The 16,772-nt window shown below is 37.0% G+C and overlaps 1 protein-coding gene across 1 annotated transcript in view; it reads right to left on the bottom strand.

Annotated features, from left to right (window-relative positions):
* Window positions 1-2,559: 2,559 nt before the first annotated feature.
* Window positions 2,560-16,772, bottom strand: part of LOC129756376 (uncharacterized) — a 41,115-nt gene continuing 26,902 nt past the window's right edge. The window contains exons 3-6 of the mRNA XM_055753233.1: window positions 11,328-11,538; window positions 4,686-4,874; window positions 4,261-4,629; window positions 2,560-4,199 (exon numbers count right to left, since the gene is read on the bottom strand). Coding sequence (XP_055609208.1) covers window positions 3,442-4,199; window positions 4,261-4,629; window positions 4,686-4,874; window positions 11,328-11,538 — 1,527 coding nt within the window. The 3' untranslated portion in view covers window positions 2,560-3,441. The remainder of the gene's footprint in view (window positions 4,200-4,260; window positions 4,630-4,685; window positions 4,875-11,327; window positions 11,539-16,772) is intronic.

Raw genomic sequence — 16,772 nt, forward strand, 5'->3', positions numbered from 1 at the left:
AATCGTTTATCATTTAATCATGAAAATTATCAATAGCAGAACCGATTTACTTTTATTTTCATCCAACACTTTTCGATTGGAGGGAAACAAAATAGCTCTTTGGATAAGGTAACAAGAATAAGGAACAAGCAACATCCGGTTTCGGGTTTTGGTTGTTTGTTTCACCCTTTAAGATCCTTTCTATCATAACGGTCAATGAAAAGTTTTTCTTTCTCGGAACATACGGATTGACCGAACTGTATTGTAATTTTATTATAAAAAAGTGTTTAGAATACAAATTAATTCATTGAATATACTCATATCATTGCTTTTTTTCCGAAAACTCAATTTAAATATAATAAAATAAACTAAAGCCCAGTATGGTTTTTAATCTTTTGATCTTTCGTTTACGATTGGCTTGTGCACATACACACTTTTTTGCCATCTGATTTTTTATCTCTAACACCTGGCATCCCTGGACCCCTTTTTTTGTAAACACTACAGCCAGCTGTCAAAACTTTTTTCAATATGGCGGAATGGCGATTTGGCATATGAGATCACCATACTAGAGCCATCATGATTTGGACACGTGCTTTCATGAAATAAACAGGTTGCTATAGATACAAAAGTTGTTGATTAAAAATAATAATTACAATTTTTTATTTGCCAGCTTTCAAAGAAAAGTTCTACTTGGAATTTTAAGATTCTCATAAATCTCCAATTTGAGACTACCTTTTCGTCTCCTTTCAGACCTTTTTTACGTCTTCTTTGAGACTTTTATGCCCTCCTTTGAGGCTATAGATTATCTCCTTTGAGGTTAAACGCTGAGTTTTTTAAGTCTCCTTTGAGACTTTTTTTTTTTTAAATAACTGTTCTGTATTGACATTTTAACTTACCACGATTATGGTCTACATGTTCGTATTTTGAACCGCACCATATGCATACTTAACTCGCACCGGATTCACCCTTTCTTCATTAGCCAGATCGAAGAAAAATTGTTCTCTGTCCGTGTGGGTTCGACTCGTCGCCAATGTTGTAATCTAGAAATCTTGAAATGAAACCCGGCTTGAACGGACTAATTTTATTATACGACTTGCTTTATTGAATGACAGTTAGCTACCCTCATTTCAATCGATTGCTTGGTTTTTAATAAAAGTTCTCGAAACCACCACACTTGCTGCCAGCCGAGGTTCTCGTCAACTGTGCGGATTTCAGCGGCTAGACTTTGCCGCCACGAGCTTTTGGGCCTGCCTCTTCTTCGATGCCCATCTGGATTCCAGTCAAGCGCCTCTCTGCAAATCTCGTTTTCATCTCTTCGCAGCGTGTGCCCAATCCATCTCCACTTACGTTCCCGAATCTCGATTTCTAGCGCCTTTTGATGACACCGGCGATGAAGTTCAACGTTTGAGAACCAGTTGCCAGGCCACCAAGCGCGGATGATGTTCCGCAGGCAGTGATTCACAAAAACTTGCAGTTTTCGCGTCGTCACCGCATATGTACATACAGCAATACGGATTTGACGTTTGAGTTGAAGATTCGGATCTTAGTTCGTAGAGAGATCTGGCGTGACCGCCAGATGTTTCGGAGACTCGCAAACACAAATCGGGCTTTTCTGATCCGGGTTTCGATGTCCTTCTTGGTACCACCATCAGGCGTAATCTGGCTACCAAGATACTGGAAGCACTCTACTGTCTCAACCTGTTGTCCAGCTACCACGAAATTGGAACGATTTTCTGTATTGATTTCCATCGACTTGGTCTTTCCGACATTGATTTGGAGACCAGCTGCCTTGGAGCTTTCGGTGAGGTCGTCGAGTTTGCTCTGCATGTCTTTTTGTGTTTGGGCGAGCAAAACAATATCATCTGCCAGGTAAAGGTCGTTCAGTTGCTCCATGGTTGAAGGATTCCACGGCAATCCTCGGTTTAGTCTACAGTCAATCGATCCAGTCAAGATCTCATCCATTACGATGAGAAGAAGCAGCGGTGACAAAATACATCCTTGTCTCACTCCAGCAGTTACCGGGATTGGTTCGGACAAGACACCGTCGTGCAAGACCTTGCACGAAAATGCCTCGTACTGTGCTTCGATGAGACGGACTAGTTTCTCTGGGACCCCTCGTCATCTAAGAGCAGCCCAGATGTTGATTTGTTCCAGTATTATTCGTAGCGTTGTGATGTGGTCCACACATGATCGTCCGGATCGGAATCCAGCTTGTTGCCGTCGGAGTGTAGCGTCGATTTTCTCCTGGATCCTGTTCAGGATCACTTTGCAGAGTACTTTGAGGGTTGTACAGATCAAAGTTATGCCACGCCAGTTACCGCACTCTGTTAGGTCTCCTTTCTTTGGGACCTTTACGAGGATACCATCCAAGTAGGCTCCCAACATATAAGAGAATGATGGTACACCTCCCTGTGCATAACCACGAGGAGAAGACATTCTTGCCGGATATGATGACCCTTTACCAGGTACCAAAAGGTACAGGGTAGATTTCTCGCAAGATCTCACAAAATAAGATTAACTGGCCTGTAAGAGTTGTTAAATTGTGATGAATAATTTCGGATAACGATCTAAGTCGGAAACTTTCAATTTCGATCATAAAAAAGTTTATTTTCTGTTTGCGCTACTGAAAGTACAACTGGTTCTTTATAATATCTTTTTAATAAGTAGTTTTTTTGCTATTTCGTTTCCAAAAAATCACGAGCAGTAATTATTTACCAACTAAACCACTAATTTTCAGTGAACTTATCAAATATTAAATACATGAAATTACGATTCGGAACAGAAAGTATTACTTTTGATATTACATGTTCGATTTGACAAAACAAAAGCTCTCAACCTTGATTCACAAATGCTAGGATACTTGCTAGGATTGATTTTGATACAGTTCGTTACAAGTTCAATACATGTTTTCGGGAGCCATGTTCCTAAACTCAGATCATCTTGTAACGAATCTTAATCTTCTAAAGCTACTTAGAAAAATATCTTGAATATTTAACAAAACTGACAATTTATAAACACTTTGTAATGCTTCACAGTAGTATTCTTTGTTGTAGATGTTAATTTAGAAGAAGTTGCAGGAATAAATAAATGAGTTATGTACTGCTGAGTTCAACTTTGTACTTTCACATTGCAATTCAGCGTTTTAGGACCCAAAAGCAAGCACTACAAATTGTATATAAACTGCTATGTGCTACTTTCGAACGTTTCATTTGTAGTAAAAAGAAGGTCGAAGAGTGGATAACTGTTTTCAATTAGTATCTTTAAAAAAATGATAACTGGTTCTGTAGAAAAAAACATCAGTAAAGAAATCTAAACAAATTATTTTGAGCCCGATTGCACCTGGCATTTTCGTTCCAACAATCTTTTACTGCCTAGGGGCTTATCGATAGGACAAATCATCAGAGCTTAAAGGAATGATGTTCATTTTTATTTTTGAGTGTTAAATTAATATCGACCTTCTATTCAAGAGCAGTATTCATCCCGCAGAACTCGTCGCAGTATTTTACCCGAGGGATTTTTGGGAATACTGTCGATGAAGGTCACTCCACCTTCAAGCTTTTTATACACAGCCACTTTGCTAGCAACGAATTGCTTCAGATCATCTTCGGTTGTTTTGGAGCTTTTCTTAACTACGACGAAAGCTCGCGGTACTTCGCCAGAGATGGGATGCGGCTGGCCCACTACAGCGGCATCTTCAACTTCCGGGTGATCACGCAGGATTTCCTCGAGTTCGGCCGGAGCCACCTGGAAGCCTTTGACCTTGATGAGCTCCTTCAGTCGATCGGTGATGTAGAACTGGAAGTTTTCATCATAATGTGCAACATCTCCGGTGCGCAACCATCCACCCTCGGTCATAATGTCATCAGTAGCTTTTTTGTTGTTGTGATAGCCCTTCATTATTTGTGGTCCTCTAACCAACAGTTCACCGTTTTGATTGGGTCCAAGAGCAGTGTTTGTGGGGTCGTTCACATCGACAATTTTGGCCTGAGTCCGCGGTGGTGGAGAACCGACCGAGGCATAGTTACTGCTACCCAACGATCCGCACAGGACTACGGGTGCTGTTTCGGTCAGTCCGTAACCCTGGGCGAAGTTCACTTGCGGTGCTTTGGCAACCAACCGTTCAGCATCATGAGCTCCCAAAGGAGCCGCTCCGGAGAATATGTTCCTCAGGGAAACTAAATGCGCGGGCTGAACCATATCATGGTGACTGAGAAACAGAACTAAAATAAAGAAACATAGATTACAGAAGGCCGAAGTACTCACTCAGCAATCAACTCTTACCAATCGGTGGTACCAAATGCAGAACCGAGCCCTTGTGTTCCGTCAACGAGTTCAAAAAAGTATCCGGGCGGAAGCCGGGAAGTGTGACAAGCTTACAGCCTTGTTGCAGCTTGGACACCATGGTCACCGTTAGGCCGTAGATGTGGAAGAACGGTAACACACAAGGGAGCACATCCTGGAACGTATCTGTCGTTGGTCGAATTAAGGGTTCGAGGCCAGTATTGACAGCCAACATTTCACTGTTGGCCACAATGTTAGTGTGTGTTAGCTCCACGCCCTTCGGGAGACCAGTCGTTCCGGACGAGTATGGAAGAAACACCACATCCTCCGGGTTGGTTTCGTGCCTTTTCAAGTTACTGAAATGGACACCTGCAGGAAACAAGTTAGCAATCAAAAGGATCAAACTCTAAGTATAAAATACTTACCTGTAGGATTCGAGAGCTCTGCAAAGTCGATTGCGCCAGTCGGAATGCTTTCGTCGTTGCTCGTGCGAATGCAGACGATGGGAATCTGCTTTTTGGCCAGGTTGATAGCTTCTTGCAATACTGGGAAATTAGCTACCGTTCCGAACAGAATCTTGGTGTTGCTGTCCACCAGCTGGCGACTGATTTCCTCTGAAATAATAATAAAATTGTTGGGATTAATAATTATGTTGGAAGAACCTAACGGCTGCATTCTAGATAAAATTTGAACGAGGTTGAATGACTCAAATGGGTTGATTTTTTTTGCTGAAAAATTCACAAAAGCTTAGTTTTATGATAACAAACCATTTTTGTTCTACGAAAAACTTTATAGATGAGAATTTTTTTCAATTTTTCTGAGAATTGCAAAAGCACAGGGGCTAAGAAACTTGAGTTTCAGTACTTTTTAGATTTTATTTATTTAAACAATTCTTTTATATTTGAAACATAACTTTGTCAAAAATCTAGTTATGCCAAAAAAAAATTATTGCAAAATTATGTAAAAAACCATCTTTTAAGCATGATATGAGATAAAGAATCACTGCTAAAAATCACTGCTGTTTTACGCTCTAGAATCGGCGATAAAGGTTTTTTTTTTAAAGCACTGTGATGTCACGAAAGTTCTTCTTTTTTCAATCGATGATACATTTTAAAGTTACATATTGTCGGAAATTGGGGGTCTCTTCATACTTTTTGAGAGGAATGCAATGCATTTGCACATAATAATGCGCTTCAATAAATTGATTCAATTATCAAATTTTTAACGAAACTAGCAAACTTACTTTTTTTGCGCATAAACGCGCTTGTTGAACACTTGATTCAAGAATAAATAAACTGTCATAGAAATGAAACCCCAAAAGATATTTTAAAAGAATTTGTATGAATTATTATTATCCCTATTTTTTTTATAGAATGTATATTCTTTGGCCAATATTTATCTTGAATTTCTTACAAAAATTCGTGAAAATTTAATGAGCTGGTTAACAAAATTGATTGTTTTTGAAATGACTTTTCAATATAATTAATAGAAATAGCTTCACATAAAATGAATTCGTTATGTCTAAAACGCCGTGACTCGCACAAGGTCCCATGAAAACTTTTTCCCAGATTATACTACGGAAAGGGGTCGCGCAACAAACCTGAAATTTGTAGAGATTATGTGATTTTTTTATATTATAAAAAACAGTTTTCCACCAATACTTTTGGTCTTTATCAACCGATCATCTTTTTATCTGAGTGTTTTTAAAGCTATAATTATGACATTATTCATCTGACATTCATCTGAAGAACGCATTTCGATTGGAGTTATCATAAAATCATTGAAATGGGACCTTGGGATGAACTTTTTGTCATAATCTAAGCTTCGTGAAAAACTATAATAAAAAGAAATAGGCCGATAGTGACTTAAGGGCTTAGGAACTTGGTGAAAAACTGGGTTCAAATGTTCGTTCCAAACAAAATTTCATATAATTGCATAAACATTTCAGGCTCATTGCGTAAGCAAATTTAGCAATGAACTTTGTGCTAGGCCAAGGATCAATTTAAGCTTGCAACTTATAAGATTTTCATAAGTCGGCTGATTTGAGTACTCTAGTGTCTTTTAACAAACTTTCAATAGTTCAAAGGCTTTTGAAATAATCATTTATTTTTCCTTTCCTTTGCAATTAAATATTTAAAAAAATCAGAAAAACTTTAAAAAGCTTTTATAAAAATGTTTTTCCTTGTACTGGTTTTATAAAATAATATCCTCGTGATCGCATAAAAAAATTTCGAATAAAATTGATGAGTGCAGTGTTGAAAACCTTATTTACTCAGTTTTTTTTTGAAAATAAATGGATCTATTTCATCACCAAATCAGATTATTTTTTGAGCCTCTAAGCTTTTTTTTTTTATAAAATTAAGCATTAATTTTATGATTATCCATTGATTCATTTCATTTTGCTGAACATAAAATTTCCTGACGTCACAACGCTTAACAAAACCGTGTTTAAAAAAAACGGCACGTTGTGACGTTTAAAACTAAACCGTTTTCAAAATAAATTGAAATCATTTGAAGAAAAAAAAATAAAAACAGCGATTTGTTGGTTGTAATTAATCGAAATTTTTTTGAAATGTTCGTAGAGTTTTATAGAATAGAAGAGCAGAAATGAACGGTTTTGCAAAAAAATCAGAAAAGTTGAAAAAGTGGCGCGATTGTACGTCACGATTTCTATTGCTTATATTTCGATGACAGTTCGTTCAATAAAAATACTTTTCATTCCAAATTGTAGCGATTAAAATTCTGAACCTTGAGGTTATAATTTTATTCAATGTGCGCAATGAACCGTAAAATACAATATACCCAAAAATTGTTTTGAAAACGTTGTGACGTCAAGTTGTGCATATAAATATAGAAAAAATATTTCGTTTAGTACCAGTTTTCAGTTCCGTAAATGTACCGTGAACTGGGAGAACATTGATCACTTTTTTAATTCATTTTCGAATATTTTGGAAGGGGTTGATTTTTTGTAACACATAAAAGTTTTAAAATACTTACTGAGGTAAGGAATATAAAGCATGATTATTGATAGCAAATTATTCAAACGACATTAGTGGCTATAACTGTATGTTTGTTACAACACCAGATTTCATGTTTCGGGATAATTTTGATCACTATGGTTTTAACGTATCCCAACATCTTTAAAATTATTGGTTTGATGCCAGTTAGAACTGAAGGCTTAAAACATCAATAACAGCTAATTTTTGTTTGGACTCAATTGAATTTTCCAACGTTTACTTTCAAAAACAAATATCAACAGATGGACAATGTTGCTGCATACATTTAGGGGCAAAAATTATTACCATTTCTCAATATTTTTAGGCTTCAAAAACAAATGAAATTTTTCCTTCATGCAATGCCCTAGTGATCTCACTGTTCCTATGTTCTTTTTTTTATTCAAACTTAGCCATTTGATAGGGTTTTTAGCCTTTTGTTCTATACAGGCTTTCTCATAGAAAATGTCCTTTTTTTTAAAACACAAAAATTATCATAGCATGAGCATTAAAATAACGCTAAAACTATACATATAAAAAAATTAAAAAAAGCTAAACATTCATTTAAAACAACCCATTTGCTTCTAAATGCTATCTTTTTATCAGGAGAGGTGTTTGTTTGTGAGTCTTTGAAAAAACAAATATTTTAAACTTTAAAACTACATTTCAAGTAATATAAAAAAATCTCCAACTACAGGGTGACAAAAAAGTCCTGTCACACTTTTTTGGGGTCGCCTGTAGCCTACACGTTGCATCTCTCTGGTGCCTTCTATATGCCAAATGAAAGGGCTAACATTGCTGCCCAAAGTGGCAGATTTTCGTTTCTGTGCAGTTTGTTTACATTGAGTTGTGAGCCATGGCAGAGTTAAGGGCAGCTGTTATCGCTGCTCGGTTTGGCGCGCAGATGACGAGATTATTTTTTCGGACGAGGAGATGTGCATTTTGGGGCAAACAGTCAATCGCCAAAATGATCGAGTTTGGAGTGTGAGCCTCCAGCAAGCTCCTGCAGACAAGCTGAACGTTTCCCGGTTCCAAAATAAGACGTCAGTCTTGCTTCCAGACAGATGGCGCAGCGTCCCACATTGCAAAGATTGTTCAGGCGTGGTGTGTGGAAAACTTGACCGATTTCATTTCGAAGAATGAATGACCTCCGTCTTCTCCGGATCTGAATCCACTGGATTATTTCGTGTGGGGATACATGATGTCGAAGCTGAACGACTATAAAATAACAAAATTGGAGCAATTCAAGCGAGTTATCACGAAAATCTGGGACGAGATGCCGATGGAGCAAGTGCGCGCCGCTTGCGATGACTTTCCGAGAGGTCTGAAGCTGGTTCGATCAGATAAAGGTGGTTTAATTCCGAGATATCCTCTGTGAAGTATCTTTATGAGTTACTGAATAAAGCTATGAAAGCCAGATTCAGATTGTTCTTCTTATTCTTTGAAATATTGAGATTATTTGCAAAAAAAATCATGTTGATCAAAGTTCCCACAGTTTACGGTACATAAATATAAATTCAATTCACTTTATATTGCGAAAAATATATAAAGAAAAACCAGAAACATAGATGTTGTTTGGAAAAACTGCAAATACAGTAGACTCCGCTACTCCGAGCTACCATTTTCATTCAAAATCCAAGTAAATTTGTGTTTTATCGTCGCAATGTATTATTATGCCAATAACTCAACGTTTTGGGCGAGTTTTAAAGTCTAAATTTACCAAAAACGACGATAAGATAGCATATATTATATAATACCAACACAATATTCTCCTGAACTATGCGCCTAATGGTATGTAAATCCAGAGATAAAAGTATAGGGGAGAATAAGGATACATGATCACCCTTTTCTTATTTTCATCATATCTTTTTGGAAAAATTTTGCAACTCATCGTCTTTTGCGTTGCACGATAGCGTGTAATTTCAATTTCGTATGCTCCAAAAGTTAGAACGATACATGAGCGCGTAGATAAACTTCGTAAGACTAAAAAAATTGTGATATTATTTAAGTTACAGGAGACTTGATCCTTTACTGAAGGAGACTTGATCCTTAATGACCCTAGGCAAAAATCTAGTAAAATCCGAAGATAAAAGGTACGTTAACTGTGTTTTGCTATATTAGTTCTCTTTACACAGTTTGTAAGTATCAGACAAAGAGAATTCCAAAAGTTTGTCTACTACCCTTAAGTCATTGCATACTTTAAGGCGCAATATTCTGGTTTTTAGATAAATACAGTATTTTATGATCTTTTAACAGATAATTACTGAATAAACATTAATTACACTAATTTAAAAAATTTTAAAAAAATCGTGAACTCGATTAACTGACCAACATTTTAATGTAAAATCGGACGCTAAATCCGAAAATGAAATACAAAAAAATCTCAGTAGAACCGTTTTTGAGTTATGCTCCAAATATGAAATTTTGAAAAAAATAAAAAAGTTCTTGTACTTATATTAAAATATCTCGGACGGCATAACAGTAATTTGAAATCCCTCTTTTGCATACTAAAGGTGAATAAGTTTTCTATCGATCATCTGCACACCGTTTTTGCATTTGGTCAACAGTTTTGCTGATATTAGTGACTTATGAGAAAAAAATTATAAAAAACGATTTTTTTTAGAGAAAATTTTGTTTCAACGAAACTTTTAGACTCGATGGTAGCATTTAAAAAATCTGATTTTCTTTTGCGCTTAAATGTAAATTTCAAACAAATATTTCAAGTGGTTATTTATCAAAATTGGTTGAAAATTGAAGAAGTTAAGGCTACTGTACCATAACTGAAATTTTTGGAGTTTTTAATAATTTAAAGAACCGCAGTACACTTATCATAGTATAGGAAGAATGAAACATGATAAATCTCACTCGCTCCAAGTTAAAATTATTTATTAGCTTACCAGAAGGTCACATGTCAAGTTTCAGGAAGATCTGACCATAGGGAGGGGTTGCATAAGTCTCAAACGTGTATAAAATTTTGAGGTATTTTGCCCGGAAGTAACGAAAAATACTGGTTTTTCATCAATAACTTTTTTCATCACTAGCTGATTGTTTTTTATGGTTGATTTTCTTAAAGCCTAAGTTGAGACAAATATTTCACTCGAAGACTGTAACTCTATTAGATTTGAAAGAGAAAAGTTATTGCGGTTCAAAGGCCGCAAATTTTGTCCAACACGCAATGAGTACTTTTTACGCATTGCGTTTTATACGACAATTTTCGACCAAAATACAATCTTTGAACCGCAATAACTTTTCTGTTTCAAATCCAATCGAGTTACAGTCTTCGGATGAAATATTTGTCTCAACTTAGGCTTTAAGAAAATCAACCATAAAAAACAATCAGCTAGTGATGAAAAAAGTTATTGATGAAAAACCAGTATTTTTCGTTACTTCCGGGTAAAATACCTCAAAATTTTATACACGTTTGCTCAAAATACATCATCAAGCAAATCTTGGTTTGAATGAATTGAATTTGGCAAACATGTTCCGAAAACTTTTACGATTCATCCTATTTTGTGGTATTTTATTTTAAACATTAATCGAAAAGTTAATGAATTTAAAATCTTTTTTTCCATCAACTCGAACATTTTGTTGAGTCAAAGTCAAATGACTCTCCTAACTAAGAACGTACTGGAGAATTGCAATCTAAATTTCGAAAAATCGACGACAAAATAAAATGATTTTATCTCTTTATCAAAAAATTTCAACATTTACCAACAAAAAATCCAAGATTCGAAAACCACTCACAATTAGCCATTCAACTCTGGCAGCAGACAGTAGAGCAGATATATTGCCTACAATTCAACTTGTCGCCGTTTTTCCTACTAAAGTTATCTTATCAGAAACGCTCTTCTGGGGCACGCTTTCGGTCAACAATTGCTGTTTTCCTTATTACGATAACCCCTTGAATGACCATCAATAACCGATAAGAGGGGGGAAGAGAAGACATCAGAACAAAAAAAAAGCTACCAAATTAGCAAAGTGCGTGATTGTACGCAATCTGTCGACCACCTCAACCTGAAAATGTATGGCCTACCTACATTTGTAGTCTCAAACAAAAATGACACAAAAGCTTACCGGCAGTGTAGATTGGATTGATTGTTGTCACGGTGAGTCCGGCTTCAATCGCCCCAAAGGCTGCGGTCGGAAATTCGGGAACATTCGGCAGACAGATGGCAAGAACGTCCCCAAACTGGAGCTTGCACTGTTGCTGCAGCCGGATAGCTAGGGCCGCACAGTGATCCCTCAGTTTGCCGTAGGTGTAGTTGCGCCCGGTCACTCCGCAAACCTGTGAGAAAGAAGATACATTATGAATGTGTAGACAGGTTGATCCCTTCATTCTTAAACTGAAATTATTCTTGTTTTCTTCAATCTGAGCGATTAAAAAAGATACTGCATGGTAATAGCAATGTATTGTATGCCGTCAGCGAAAAAAATGTAAAAGTATTTCAGTCTAATAGCATAATAAAAAAAATGATTTTTTCAATTTGTAATTTATTTGAATTCATAACAAAATAAAGAAATTAGAAGGTTGGATTCGAAGCAAATACAAAATTCATAATCCCATTTGCTCGTGATGTTTTTAGACATAAAGCGGGTAAAACGAATATTTTCAATATGTATTTCGAAAATTACATTATTTGGCACAAATCTAATGATGGGAATATTTTGGCCTTAGTGTATCAACACATACGAGACCCTTTGTTCAGGTCTCATAATATCAAATAAAACCAACAAAAACATTGAGAATCGATTATTTGATGTAATTTTCTTTCCTCAGAAAGAAGTTCATAACTCGCAAAATTTTCGAAAATTTCTACCGTTTTCAAAGGTGGAGGCTTAAGCATCAATCGTTTCGAAAAAAAAAGTTGCTAAGGCGGGTAAGATTATAACATTATTCAATTCAAATTTTTTAATCTTTTTTTTTTGTACTTTCTCAACACATTGTCCGTTTAACCCGATCATTTTTCGAAAATGTAATTTGCAAGCATGTTTTGGATTGGTCTAAAAAGGAAGGAATGAAATTGACTAATTTCAATGATTAATGCGATAGCAAACAATCAAAACTGCCCTTCTCAAGAGATTGAAATCAAGAGAGAATTCTTTGCATTTGGAGTGGTATGATCAAAATTCCACAACTGCTTCGCAAATTGCAACAATTTGCAACAATAAGCACATTTTCACTCTCTCTGAGCACTGGTTTCTCGCATTTGAACTCAAACCTTCTAATTTTCTCTAACAAATTGCCACAAATTACCACAAATTCAATCATTGGCTGCACAATTTGTGTGATCATTGACGAATTTTCTCCCTTCATTTCAGTTCCCCGGCTCCTCTGCACGAAAATTCTTCCGAGATTTTCAATGTTTTTTTTTTATTTTCATTTTACCCCAGACACCAAACTGAATTATAAATATATTTATTTTAAAAAATTGAGTGATTGTTCGAAAAATATTTTTACACCAACAGTGTTGGTATAGCATGAGGAAACCAGTAAAAAGTTTGTAGGTAATATTACCAAGCCAATCCATCATACTAGGTAAAGTTTTTTACGGCATCGAAAAATGTTAAAATTTGTACATTTATTGCTTGATTGCTCGAATGGATTTTTTTTGGACATTTACCAGAAATTTTGCAGAGTGATCATTGAAATACCATGACTGAAGACCATGCCTGATTTTTTTTTAAAGTTCTATCGATGGGATAAAAAGTTAAGAGATCATATTTGATAGTCAACAACCAATAAATCTATTTCAATCAAAAATTTAAAAAAAATATCACGAAATGATTATTCAAACACACAAATGAATCATTCCATGTTTTCAAACATATATTGACTGATGTGTGAATAGAAAAGATATTGTTTCCAAGAACCGTCTTAAATTCTACAGAAATCGTATTTTTCGATCCAATTCTAAAATACCGTCAACTGGGGCAACACGCAACACTTTTCAACTTCAATGGCTTCTAAAATCTTAATACTTACAGATAATCTCACTTCTTGTACATCAAAAGTTTTAAGGTTGATGGGACACCAAATTGATGTAGTCAGAAAAGTTATTGGTTTAACCAGTTATTTTTATATTTGCAAAAACATGCGATTTTCACCCTGCTAAGAAAAAAGGGGGTCAGTTTACTCACAACCTTCGTATAGAACGCATCGTTTTTCGAGTCTATAGTCGTGTAGTAAAACTATCGAAATGTCTAAACCGGATAAACGTACCAGAACCTATGGTTCAAGGTACAACGGACCATTTATCGTGATTGCGGAAGCCGTTAGTGGAAATATCTCGGCTATCAAGCTGTCTACGAAAATTGTCGAAAAATTCGGTCCTGAATATTTGAAAGCTGTATCTTTGTCCAAGCGAAAAGTTAAAGTGCTAATGGGAAACCGCATTGCGGCGAATGCTTTGATTTCTATGGAAATTGAAAACGTGAAATTCTCTATCCCACAAAGACTTACTGAATGTCTGGGAATAGCTTATGTGGACATTGAAATAAAGGACGATGAGTTAATGTTGGCACGTGCCTTCAACAAACATAGCTTGGTTCAATCCAATAATCCCGCCATTCTTGAAGTGCGTCGTATGACGAAAAAAGTTGATGAAATTGACAATCCTCTATGGACAGTGGTCTTCACGTTCGAAGGCACAAGTCTACCATCTCACGTGGAGTTTGAAAATGTATTGTACTCTGTGAAACAGTATGTGTACCCAGTTCGGCAGTGTCGTAATTGCTGGAAATTGGGTCATGGTGCTCAAAACTGTAAAAGTGCTAAAAAGTGTCGGATGTGCTCGGAGAAAAATATCAGCGATGATCATGTTTGTGAAAATGCAGCAATAAAGTGTGTGAACTGTGCAGGTCCTCATCTATCTGATGATAAGATCTGCCCACAAATAATAAAGCGTAAAGCTGAAGAGAAATCGCGCCAAACCACCTTCTCACAAGGAACAACCGACTGGTTCACTGCACTAGCTGCAGTGGAAATGGTCGAAACCTTAGCACTTCCAACTACTATCTCTGTAGAAGAGTCCAACACAACAACGGAACGCTTCGAATGCCCTCCAAAGAAAAGAAAACCTGATTGTGACGCAGACGTGGATGAAGCAAATGCTACTCTAGCCAACGAAGTTTGTGATATAATAGAGCTGTCTATCGTATCTGAAGAGTTCACAGGGGGAATTCTTGAGAAAGTCTCTCAGCTGCCTGATGAACATTTAGAGTTTGCGGAGAGAATCTATGATCAAATGCAAGAGTGTTTAAAAGTTGTAATTTCATCTCGGGTCAGAGAGTATCTGAGTAAGCGGTTATAATAGTCCGCATCGGGCTCTACAGGAAATGGGGATCCCTTGCAGTTCTTGCAATGGAATTGCAGAGGGGCTCTTAGAAAAAAAGCAGAAATCATCAATTTAATTACCACTAACAACGTCAATATTGCTCTTCTGTCAGAAACCCATTTTGATGAATCTATCCGTTTTGATATTCATGACCACTATATCTTCAGAGCAGATAAAAGTAGAAGCTCCGGAGGAGTGGCAATTATAATTAATAAAAATCTGAAACCCAAATCAAAACAAATAAATTGTCCAGAAGAAATTCAACTAGTAGCTTGTGAAGTGAGTTTCCTAGAGAGTGCAATTACTATCGTGTCCTTGTACATAAATCCTCAGTTCCGAATAACTAAGCACGCATTTGAACGCTTCCTAGAAAGCATACCTTCTCCGTGTGTCATTGCTGGAGATTGGAATGCACGAAATCCTTTGTGGGGTGATTGTTCCACAAATGCCATGGGCAATTCTTTGGCTGAAGCACTTAATGGAACTGATCTGGTAGTTATAAACAACGGCCATTTCCCAAGATTTGATAGCAACCGTACTCCAACTGCTATTGATATAACTATCGTGTCACCAGAGTTGAGTTTATCCGCTCGCTGGGAGACATTAGATTGCCCACATCTAAGTGACCACCTACCAATTCTGTTTAACCTCAACTGTCGACGAACAGAAGCAGTATCTCCAAAGATTAACATGAACCGTGTTAACTGGCAGCAGTATAACGAACACTGGGAAGAAGCGATTAGCAGAAGCAGGGATATGCCATATGACCAATTCAATCAAACTCTCTGGTCAGCTATAGAAAATTCTATTGAAAACAGACCGCGAGGAGAGCAAAAAGTCTCACAGCCTTTTTGGGACCAAGAGCTTACCGAGGCTGTGGAACTCAAATCTGCACACTTCAAAGCGTGGAAACGTGGACATTTTGAGTACAGTCTATATCTCAAATACATGGACACAGAAAAAAAGTTTAAAAAACTACTAAGAGAAAAGAAGAGGCAATGCTGGCAGAGATTCTGCGATTCTCTGGACAGCCAAACTTCAGTTACGCAACTCTGGAGAATGGCTAAACGTTTTAAGGGAAGCAGAGAAACTTCGACTGATCTGAGAGATCAAGAGGTGTTGGAAGGTATTTTGGACCGCTTGGCACCAAAATCATGTCCGGAGAAAGGAATTACCGCATCATTCTTCGAGGGAGCCGATAGGGTGGATAAACCAAATATAACAATCTTCGATCTACAAGCTGCCTTGGCTGGAGTTTCGAATACATCACCAGGTATGGACAAAGTTCCGTATATTGCGATAAAAAATCTACCACTAAACGCAAAGCTGTGTCTAACGAGAATTTACAACCGGATTTTGGATAGTCAGTTCATACCCCAGGAATGGACAAGATTTCAAATCGTTCCCATATTAAAACCGGGTAAGTCACCGTCAGAAGTGATTTCGTACCGCCCTATAGCGCTGGCTTCGTGTTTCCGAAAGCTGTTGGAGATCATCATCAAAAACAAGGTAGAATGGTTTTTGGAGTCATCGAGTTTATTTCCACATGAGATGTTTGGTTTTCGTAAAAACCGTGGTACGGTTGATGCACTGCATGTAGTGGTTCGTGAGGCACAATATGCAATTGATCGAAAAGAGTATACCGTGATGTGTAATTTGGATATTGAAGGGGCATATGATAACGTCAACATTCATCTCTTAGTTAAAGAAATGGAAAGGTTGAACGTGGATATGTATTGGATAAGAGCTGTTTATATGCTGTTTCGGGAGAGAAACATATGCATATGTATGGATGGTCAAAACCTTACTCAGAGAACAACGTGGCGGGGTCTTCCTCAAGGCTTCCCGCTTAGCCCCCTGTGCTTCAACATCTACTTAACACGCGCTATTCTGGAAGCTAAATCTGTAGTGATGTTGGTTGGATATGCAGATGACGTGTCATTGCTCTGTCGAAACAAAGAAGGAAACACCGCTGTATCCCGCGTGCAATCCGGAGTAAACATCTTCTCTAATAGTTTGCTTCTACTAGGACTTGCATTATCACCGACGAAATGTAATGCAATCGTGTTCACAAGACGTCGGATCAATCGTTTGGAAAGACTACAAATAGAAGGAGTTGAGATCCCATTTGATAACCGGATTAGATTACTCGGGTTACATTTGACACCGAGGCTGTCTTGGAGTG

Source organism: Uranotaenia lowii, chromosome 3 (genome assembly GCF_029784155.1).
Source record: "Uranotaenia lowii strain MFRU-FL chromosome 3, ASM2978415v1, whole genome shotgun sequence".
Lineage (NCBI taxonomy): Eukaryota > Metazoa > Arthropoda > Insecta > Diptera > Culicidae > Uranotaenia > Uranotaenia lowii.